Genomic DNA, 11,755 nt, shown 5'->3' on the forward strand with positions numbered 1-11,755 from the left:
ATCGCTTGAGAGAAGCACACACAAAATTGAATCAAATGATGTAATACAATATCATTTGAGAGAAGCACACACAAAATTGAATCAAATGATGTAATACAATATCATTTGAGAGAAGTATTACATAAGTGCATTATCAATTGAGAGAAGAACACCTAAAATTAAACCATGGAATATAATACAATATCATTTGAAAGAAGTATTACACAAGTGTTGTATCAATTGAGAGAATCATGTTTGCATTAGGATTATAGATGTAGTGTAGTATCATAGAGAGAAGCACGATTCTCTGTAGAGTAAAATGATATCAAAGAAAGAGAAGAACTTTAGAGTCTAAGAGAATGCACATCATAATTTAATTTTGATTAAACTTGATGGTTATCATGATTCATATTGATTGTTTTTATTAAGGTTGATTTGAAATAAGAATATTTATATCTTGAAATTATGAATTATACAAATGTTTGATATTGATGAATTTTGTTAAATGTGATTCAAAATGATACAATGGTTACTTGATAAATTACATGCTTTTATCAATTATTTTACAATGTTACATGTTTTTGATGCTCACTCTTTTTGTATTTGTCTGGTTTGACCATACGTTTGCAAAATCACAGTATATCGCTTTGATAGGTGACATTGGGTTGAGAAAACTATTTTAAAATACTTCTATTTTTCTCATTAAAATATTATAAATATTCAGTATATCGATGTAAAATTGTTTTATATTAATATATTTTTTTCTAGTATCATTTGTAATGTGTAAGTGGACGAAGTGATGTCCTTTATCTCAAAAAGTTTTTTAAATTTGTAAATTTTATTAGTTTTGAACGCTTTAAATATCTATAAATATCAAATATATTATTTTGAGATTTAGGATGTCATGTTAGTGGTATCAGAGTCTTGGTCCAATCAGATTGTATATGTTTGGAGTCTATCATGTTTTCATTATGCACTTTATTAGCGGTTTGACAGATTGTGTGCATATTTTAAGATGTTATTTTAATGTTGAGTTAATCCTATTGTTGTTATGAGTTGAGTTTTGTTTATGTGTTTAATTGATTGAGTAAATTTTAATGTGCTTGTTATAATATTAACTTTAGTTTCTATGTTTACTAACTATTTATAATGTTTTTCTATAACTGTAATAATCATTGTTGTTTGTGTAAATGTGCATTTACCGAATTATCTAAATTGTATAAGTATAAATAAATGTTATGATTATTGAATAATCAATATGTGTATCTATCGTAACTATAATCTCTTATATTTTTGTTATTAATTATTAATTAAAATCAATTTATTAATGAGTGTAATTTGAAATGTTTTGCAAGAGTGAGAGTGAGACGTCACTTTCACACTCTATAATCGTGTTAAAAGTCTATTAATCACATACAATTGTATTTAAATTATTATAGTTATGGTTACCATAAGTAATTGACTTCATGTTTTGGAGGAAGTAATTACCCCACCAAATCATGGTCGATAAAAGAGGCGACATCAATTTTTTTTTTTATTATTATTATTATTATTATTATTATTATTATTTTATAAATATTTTGATTGCATTTTAATTAATTAAAGTGTTTATTAATTCAAAATAGCATTTTAACTTATCAATTGCATAAATGTGTGTTTATAAAATAATATGTTAATTATTGTTTTTTTATCCTTTTCTTTCTCAATTATTTGAATGTATGTGAATATGCATTGGTCTATTCTTGTTTTAACTTCTCTTTTGTTTGATAGTCTATAAAGAATTTGTTAGGAGTAGATTGCTTTTCAATCGTCTGATTTAAGTGCTAAATTCTCTAAATTAATTGATTTTATTATATGAGTGTAATATATAAAAGTGTTATAAGTGTATTGTGTTATTTTTCTAAAAGAATGTTAGAAAAGTAAATTCTTTATAAGTAAAGTAAATTTTAGTTTAAATATGATTTATAAGTATGATTTCAATTATAATTAACATTGCAATTTTTGTATTTTTTGTATATGGATATATTTTATTCCATCTTCAAGAATTAGAGTAAACAAACATGTTAGATATTCTTTTTTCAGATTTAATTGAGATACTAAAAATGAGGTTTATATGCTTACTAGCATGTCATCATACTTCACTAGTAACCATGTTTAGATGATTCACTTTTATATGTTGTGTTTAAGAAATAATAAATATTGATTTAAATACAATAGTGATAGATAAAAATATTTTCTATTGTTGTATAATTATATATGTCAATTCTTTTTTATCTAAATGACTATAAGTTGTGCATATTTTATATATATTTTTATATGAAGTCACTAATAATATGAAACAATTTTAATTTTATTGTAATTTCTTCTGACTTTTGCAAATCGAACAATGTAAAATAATTATATAAAAAAATTTAGAAAAGAAACAAATACAAATCGAGTATGATAGTTTTGTTCCTAATTGTTGTTTCCCTCATATTAGATTTATTATCATGTTTATGTTTAGTTTTGGTATACTATGTTGAAGTGAATATAAATTTTGAGTTGAATAATTGCTTGAATATGTTAGGAATCTTTTTTACTATGACCTTGTTTATATTATTAGTTTCTAAATGATTATAGTTTGTGAGAATTATTAGGTGTGTTTTCGTGGGTAATTCTTAAAGATTTAAACAATTTTTTTAAAATTATTTTAAGTTTTAAAATTTTATAATTTAGCTATGTGAATTATGCTTTATTTATTTTTGTTATGAAATTAATTTTAGAATAAAGTATGGAAAATAAAACTAAGTCTTAGAATTTAATAGATCTATAGTTTATTATATTTGATTGCATCTGGTGAGTTATATATTGTTGTTAAACACTTTTTATTTTACTATCCAAATTATAAAAAATAGTTATGGTGTTTTTTTTCTTTTATGTTAAAATTGTAAAGTAGGTTGTATGTGTTTAATTAACTTGATTTACTGTATTAAAACATCATGATTGCCTTAGTGACTTCTTGCATGTTACATTTTGATGAATAAGAATATATAAACTATTTATGATATGTTTTGCGAATTTTTTTACGTTTTAGGATAGACATGTGATTTTTAAGTTAAGAATTTTAAAGAGTGTATGCTTCTAGTAGGTGTTAATATTGTTTTGTGAGCTTACGTGTTTGTTATCTAATTATAACATAATGACTATGACTCAATTTTAATTTTGTTGGACTTTTTATTTTGAATTGTGTGAAAGTTTAAGGTATTTTTATTTTGAATTGTGTGAAAGTTTAAGGTATGCATGTATTTTTCATGAGATTTAAAGGATAACTTTAATTATATTAAACAAAATGAAAGTATAAATTTGTAATTATGATGATTAGGATAGATGATATATACATGTGTTACATAAATGATTAGGATAGATGATATATACATGTGTTGCATAAATGATACTCGTAAATTTCGAGTATATTTTTTGAGTAATTTTCATAAGAAGTTGATATAGAAGATTTGAATATTTTGAATTGAACTAATCAATGATGTGAGAAAATATGAATGTGTGTACGTGTGCGCGCGTATATAAAAGTAAGAGGGTGTGTTATTTTATTAAAAATAAATTGAAAAAGATTGGTGATATGAAATGACGTGTTATATCTCGATAAAATTATTCGATGACTACATTCTTTTTTTTTCATAGACATATACGATGTTTTTATTTATTTTAAGAAGTGACCATATGTCATTATATCTTAGCATTATCAATGAGTTTTGTATCTTTATATTTTTATATTTAAAGTGAGTTAGTGTTTTGAATTCTATCAAATTTAGGATTTTAATAATAATATGAGTAATAAAGGATATGCATATTTTACTTTTATCCAATAGAAAATAAAGTTTGAATTTTATGAACCTTAAATTCTTGTAGAGGCTAAAATAAGTGCTAGTTAGTTTATTATTTTTTATAAATTTCAGGGATGAAATTTCTCTAACGAGCAAAGAATTGTAACACGCCAAATTTATGATATAATTTTTATATATGTAAAAAAATATGTCACCTAATAAATTAATAGCTATCATTTTCAGATGATTCTATGTGTATGTATGAATTAGTATTTTTTTTATGGTTGGGTTTGAATTAAAATATGATAAATGTGTGCATAGCTTTATTTTAAATATTTCAAGTTATAGTTTTATTTTAATTAAATTTTTATATATAATTATTTGATATATAAGTGATATTATAGTTAAATTTTTGTGTATGTGTATTTGCTAGAGTGATTATATTATATGCATTTATAGTGAATTGATGATCAATTGAAATTGTTAATAGTATATTTTGTTTTTTATTACTTTAATTATTATTTGAAAGAATAGTATTTTAGAGATAATAAAGTATTTTTAAGTAATAAATTATATTAAATTAAATGTGTGTTTATTGTTTGTTTTTTTAAAAAGGAGGGCTTAAGCCCAAAGAAGTAAACTACATACAAATAGTTCTAGGAATGCTAATCCTTAACATGTCATGGAGGGAAAAGGGCACATGTTATTAATCTATGTGTTCAATTAAGAGGGTGTATATCATTTAGAGGTGCATGTATTTAAAATAGGATAAACTCATATAGTAAAAAAAAATTGAAGACATAACCTAAGGGTGAGAAGAAGAAGGAAGTGTCTTGCTAATGCATATGAGGAAATTTATTAGTTTTTTATTAAACAATAGTGTATAACTATTTTATAAGGTCAATACATATTCATTATATTCATCAATATTTGGCTTAAATTTATTTTTGGACCCTTTAATTTAGACTTTATAATTTATAATTAATTGGCGTCCCTATTACAAAACCAACTATTTTGGTCCTTTAATTTTTATAACCTTTGAATTTTTATGGTCTCCCTCCACTTTTGCATAAGTGGTTGTGATGATTAGGAATTAAATTTTTTTTTTAATTACGTGGAAGAATTATTGAGTAGGATATTTTGTTTTTTAATACTTTTTTACATAATTAATAATTTAATAAATTGTTATTTAATAAATTTATTAATTAAAGTTTTAGAAAGCAATCAGGGCCTAAAACCCATTTTTTTTGGAATATATGGTCAATTCTCAAAGATCCACTTTCATCTTAAGATACTTATGCAATAAGCTCCGCATGTTCAAGTTATATAAATCCTTATAGTATACTAAGAAAAAAATGTGTGACTGTACTACCAACACCACTACGATTCACCTTTCAACTTCAACATACAAATAAATAACTGAATTTATCATTACACACAGGTAAGCCTACTCATATGAAGGCAGTAATTCTTATTCAAAGTTGTAGTATATGAATCCACAAATGAGTTCCAATAGAACAATTTCAAAGCTATATACATTTACTTCAAAACTTTGTTATAGATAATGAGTGTGTTTGTAGTTGTATTTTTTGTTGTATAATTGTTCAAATCGGCTATGCCTCTAATGTGAGCATAAAAGTGATGTATATAGCTTTTGAGTTGTTCTATTGGAACTCATTTATGGATTCATACTACAACTTTGAATAAGAATTACTGCATTCATATGAGTATGTTTAATTGTGTGTAACACAAATCGAGTTCTTTATTTATATGTTGAAGTTGAAAGGTGAGTTATAGTGATGTTGGCAGTATAATCTCATATTGTTTTTTCTTAATATAATATAAGAATTTATATAACTTAGGCATGTGAAATTTATTGCGTAAGTATTTTGAAATGAAAATGAGTCTTTGAAAATTGACCATATATTCCAAAAAATAAATTTTAGACTCTGATTGCCTTCTAAAATTTTAATTAATAAATTTATTAAATTATTAATTATGTAAAAAAGATTAAAATATAAAATATCCTATTTAATAATTTTACACAATTAAAAATAATTTTTAATTGTTAGTCATCGCATCCACTTATCAAGGACAAAAATGCAACTCAAAATATTTATATAAAATATTTTGGATATACGAAGAGGAAGAGACGTGTATTAAAAAAATTACTATTTCTCGACTTTTAACATTTTGTGACGTGTATTAAAAAAAGTTACTATTTCTTAACTTTTAACATTTTGTATATTTAACATGTGTGAGTTTTGTTCTTAGATTCTGTTATTAACAAAAATAGAAAGTTAATCACTCTACCCTTATTCATGTATTTTTGTAAAACTCACACTCCTTGATTTATAAAAATGTCATTTGTATTTTTTTTTCTAAAAAATAATTATCTTTTTACAATATTAATTCAATATTTATTATTATCTTTCCCGTATAATACTCTTATTTATTGATGTTCACTTAATTCAACTATTATTTTAACTATAAATAATAAGAATATTTTAATAAATGATATTAATTTTATCATTAAAACCAATTTATTCAATCATGTTAAAATAGGATACTTTTTTATTAACAAATTGCTTGGTTTCATTCACTGTGCTGCAGTTTGCATCAGCATCACTGCGCGTGTGTTCTCTTTGAAACAGAGTAACCATAATAACTACCGACCAGAACCATAATCTATGAGATCAAAACATGAGAAATTCATTAAACAAAACAAAAGGAACTTCATTCACAAAAACCTCAAATATACATAAATTGTTTTTATTTATTTATTTGTTTATCAATACATAGTTAAATAGATACTAAAATATCATAATTTTATGCAGTAGCAGCCATCCAAATGGTCTCATTGTTTTCACTCTCACCACCACCACCTTTGCATTTTCCAAAACTCTCTAACTTTTTCATTCTTACATCACTATCTTTATCTTCACTCTCTTCACATGCAACAACAATTCCACTTTCCACCACATCCTCCTCTGTATCTTCTTCTTCTTCTTCTTCAACATCTTTTATTTCTTCTCCAATCATTTCATTTTCAGACAATTCTTCTTCATTGAGTGCTTCTTCATTTTCATCTATCACACCATCATCGTCATCTTCTTCTTGTTCTTGTTCTTGATTTGTCGAAAAACAAAGGCGAAGACGGCCATGGCTTCTATCAGCTTCAAAACAAGATGTTCTCGGTGGGACTTTAGTGAATTCAATCACTAATCTTCCATCTTCACGGTGAGGTCTAACACGAAGAGATTCCGATCCTCTTATCGTCGTCAAAGGTGGTGGAAAATTCTGAATCTTCGCTTTCTTAGAACCACCTACAACTTGACGGCAAGGTTCTCTTTCCTCCGTTTTTCCCATTAAAGACAATAACATGTCGTTTTCCACAATGTCAGTACCACTCTCATTGCCGAGATTCTCTGTGCACAATTCAAGACTCTTTGGACTCAGAACCAAAGAGGAACGTTTCTGCTGAGGATGAACATAAGCGGCAGTGGTTGTGTTTTGTGAGATATTGGAAAGAGCATCAACGAAGTTCCAACCACCATTGTCGGGCTTGCTTTGAAAAGTTTCTGTTTTGTTGATGTTGATGTTGATGTTTTCTTCATGATGTTGTTGAGTTTTAATGTTTGAATCATGGAAACAAGATTTGAAGGCTAAATCAATGGATTGTTTTGGAGAAGGTAACCTTAATCTTAATGTTCTTGACTCAACAAGTTGAGGTTCAAGATGTAACTGTAATCCAGGGTGACACACAGTTGCAGCCATGATTAATGTTTGTGTCTTAATCTTAACTAGGATGTTTCAAACTTCAAAGTAAGGTGAAAAATACTAAAATAGTGTTATGTTTTTTTTAAGGATTGGGAAGGAAAAAGAGGCTTAGGTAGGAAGAAAGGGATAGAAATGAAAGATGGAATGAGAATGGTGTGTTGAAGAAGTGATGGGGGAGGGATGAATTTATAGTCCCCAAAAAAGTGTTTGGAACATGAGGTAGGAAAAGAGAAGAGTCCTTTTTGCACCACTTGAATTGTACCATTTTTTAATCCACCACACAATATTAGGATAATAAAAAATGAAAATTTCAAAATAAGGAAAACGAGTAATGATGTCAAGTGTTTTTTTGTTTTTTTTGTGTGTGTATTATATTGTAATTTTAAAATAAATATTACAAACAATATCAAATGTACATAATTGTGTGTGTTGGCATGTCCTTGTGTAAAAATCAATCATATCTATAAAAGGAGAGACATGTGGTTTATTTTGCAAATTATCAATAAAAAATTAATGATGAGAAATTATAATTTATATTTTTATTTTATTTAATTTGTTAGTGGTTCATGGAGATAAATTTGCATAAGGAGATTGTGGTTCTTTTTTAGTGGTTCTTGGATAATTCAATTTGATGCAGTGCTTCGGCGATGGAACAATGTCTTTGAGTTGTGTCGTTAAAAATTCTAATGTTGACATCTTTCTTGTCGTTTGTAATTGATTCTCTAGTTGTGTTGATACTAGTATGATCAAATTTCTCGCCATTAAATGGATTTTTTAGTTGACTAAGGAGTTAAAGTTAGATGATGTTATTTTTCAGTTGGAAACTTTGGTTATAGTTGATTGTATTAATGAAAACAGTTTTTTTAATTGCTCAAAATCTAATAGTGAATGTTTGTAAAATTCTCCTAAGAGAATTCAAATCTGCGACTCTTATATATTTGAATGGATTTTGTAATGCAAATGTGCACCACATGGTGGGAGTAGGCAAGTCTCTATGATCTAGAACTTGATCTGGTCGCATTCCTTTATTGGAAGATAACATTGTTTGTATGGCTCCTTTCAACCCCTTTTTAATCAATTGATGTTTGCGTTAAAAAAAAGAGATATGTCCAAAGTTATGTAAAATGATTCACTATATACATAATTAGCACCTTTAATCCCTAGTTGTTAATTTATTATTGACCAAATTGAGCAAGAGAATGGACATTGGAAGAAAAGATGATTGACATTTTTGAAATTCGATTGGCATAATGGATACAGGCGCATATTTAGATTTTGAATGATACCTCTACGATGAAGAGCCTACTTCAAATAAAATCTATTTCTCAATAGCTTTCACTTCGAGGTAAGTACTTTCGAAGGGGTTGAGTTGATCCATAATATTTACGAGACATGCAGTTGATCTTCATTTAATTATTAAACAACAATGAATCAGAAAATTGTGGAAATTATTAATGATTGGACATGGCTTGAAGGATACATTATTCTCATGATGATATGTGGGGTTTGTAATAGGGATTGGGATTAAACATGGTTTAGATGTAATATTATTCTCTCCTTAGAGTGAAAAGTGACAACCAGCATGTACATTTGACAATTGTTCCTCAAATTCATAGGTCAAGCAAATCTGAAATTCGATAAATCAAACTTACCTTTAAAGAACTTCTCCCTAATGAAATGAGGTAGAGAATCCCACCACTGAACATTCAAAATTGTTTGACCATGATTAGCAAGCTTATTATCACATTTGTTCTTTCTCGATAAATATGACTCTAAATCCTATTTATTCAAATATTCTTGCAATTAAACCATCTATTACAGAGATCTCGAGGTATCAAGTTATCCTTCATGATACATTGGAGGGAAATATGGGAGTCACTCTTTATCCAGACATTTTACCAACCTTTTGCATTTTCTAACGCTATCATAATAGAAAGAAGTTACGCTTGTAAACCATTCACTTCACTGAGGTGAGCAGAGAAAGCTCCTAGAAAACCCCATGGTGGTCTTTTGCAATTGCATCCTCTGATACTAAGTTATCTCTTATTGCTGCTAAGTTATCTCTTACTGAGTCGTTTGTGTTTATCTTTTCCCACAAAATGTGATTTTCTTCAACAAAAAACTACAATAATATTATGAGTGTTTTCGTACCTTTTCTCATTGTGTAGGTTATCTAGAATGTCGTGCTCTATCCTACAATTTGCAATCCAACCTTTTGAGATCAAGGACCTAATCTTAGTTGAAGCCAAAATGTTTTCTAGTACAACCTACACACAAGTTTTTGGATTCTTGAACCTCATCTCATGTCTTGCTATCCATATTCGATGGACAATGTGAGTCAAAAATGCAATTGTAGTATCTTTAAGCTTTATATGTCAATCTAGCATGACCATCCACAAAAGGTCATCTGAGGATTTTTGTAAGGTTAGAATCCCAAATAGTGTAGGTCATCAATTCTTTGGGGTCATTACAAAGGATCAATTTTCATTTTCGTTTTTCTTTAACTTATGAGCAACACACCTTGTGAGAGACATATCACATATTCACACAAAATCTTAAGGTGGTAGGAGTGTGGGCTCTCTCACTTATAAAATCTCAAGTCTCCATTTTTTAATCAACGTGGGACTTCCCTAGACTTTATTTCTCAACACTTCTTAACTCACACTTGCTTTTTCTCAACACTTCCCCTCAAGTGTGAGTCTATCCACAATGCTCCCCCTCAAGCGGATGCTCTTTCATTCACATACATTTGTATTTCGTTGACACTTTTTAACGAGACACCTCCTACCCACCACCATGTGGGGATGACTTTAGATACAAGTGAGTCGATCCTTCACTCGAACCAATAGCTCATGATACCATTGTTGAGTCATCAATTCTTCGGGGTCAACACGAGGGAGCATTCTTACATTCATCAAAGTCTTTCTTTATGAGCAACACACCTTATGAGTGACACACCACATACTCACCCAAAACCTGAAGATGATAGATGTGTGGGTTCTCTCACTTATAAATGCTCAAGTATCTATTTTTCTAATCAATATGAGACTTCTCCACACTTGTTTCTCAACACTTCCTACTCACATTTATTTTTCTCAACACTCCCCCTCAGTGTGGGTCTATCAACAATGTTATCCCTCAAGTGAAAGTTCTTTCATCCACATAGATTTGTATTGTCATTGACGCTCTTTTAAACGGGATATGCATCCTACCCTAATAATCCTCGCCCCCAACAGGAATTGGGTTTTCGTGCCTCGCCACACACCTACGCATAAAAGCAATATATTCTTTTTATAAAAAAATTCATAACAACAAACATCAAGTTAAATCAAATCGAGTATTCTTCTATGCTTTCGCCCCCACCGGCATAATTAAAAAACTTTGTCTTCTCCGCTCCTACACCCACACTCAATTAAATTAGTTTTTCCTTATTTTATTTGGGACGAGAACGGTCGATTCTAGGCAGGTGGTTTTTTTTTTCCATTTTGGATTTCCAAATTTCTCTTTTATTTCATTCTAGATCAAATTAACTGAAGATCATAATTCTTATCTATTGAACAATAAATTAATATGCATCAATAATGTCGTCAATGAAGACAATAAAAATCTATAATATGATATTATAAAAAAAATGAATAACATATTAAAATTATTATTTAAGAGTTTTTTTAAGTTTACACAGCTTTTGACTTCTCAAAACACAAAAGATAAGCAATATTATTATGTTTCTTGTTGCTTCTCTCGTAAAATAAATTAAAGCTTCATACAATAATTGTTCAGAATATTTCTTCCTCACAACATCAAGTGTAGAAATTTCTTGTTGTATCCCCCCACCCCAAAAAAAAAGAAATTTGTTGTTGTAGGTATGTCCTTATATATAAATCAATTATATCTAAAAAAAAAAAGGAGAGACAAGTGGATTTATTTGGCTGCAAAATTACCAGCTTTACTATTCTTTTCCAAAAGTAAACAAACAAAAGGTCATAACACAATTGGATTCTCACAAATATTTTTTGATACTTTGATTGCGATTGCTTATTTTTATTTTATATATTCATAATATTTTGAATCGTAGGGTAAGTAAGTGCTTGATGAATTGTACCTATTATACAAAATAGTGAAGAGAATCTTATGTGGGAAAAAGATTAATGTTTTACCAAAAATTAAGAATCAAG

The 11,755-nt window shown here is 27.9% G+C and overlaps 1 protein-coding gene across 1 annotated transcript; it reads right to left on the reverse strand.

Moving 5' to 3' along the window:
• Window positions 1-6,556: 6,556 nt before the first annotated feature.
• LOC127097140 (protein FANTASTIC FOUR 3) lies at window positions 6,557-7,760 on the reverse strand. Its single transcript, XM_051035649.1, has one exon. The coding sequence runs from the start codon at window positions 7,575-7,577 to the stop codon at window positions 6,630-6,632; it is 948 nt and encodes a 315-aa protein (XP_050891606.1). The 5' UTR covers window positions 7,578-7,760; the 3' UTR covers window positions 6,557-6,629.
• Window positions 7,761-11,755: the final 3,995 nt, after the last annotated feature.

This window comes from Lathyrus oleraceus, chromosome 6, assembly GCF_024323335.1.
Source record: "Lathyrus oleraceus cultivar Zhongwan6 chromosome 6, CAAS_Psat_ZW6_1.0, whole genome shotgun sequence".
NCBI lineage: Eukaryota > Viridiplantae > Streptophyta > Magnoliopsida > Fabales > Fabaceae > Lathyrus > Lathyrus oleraceus.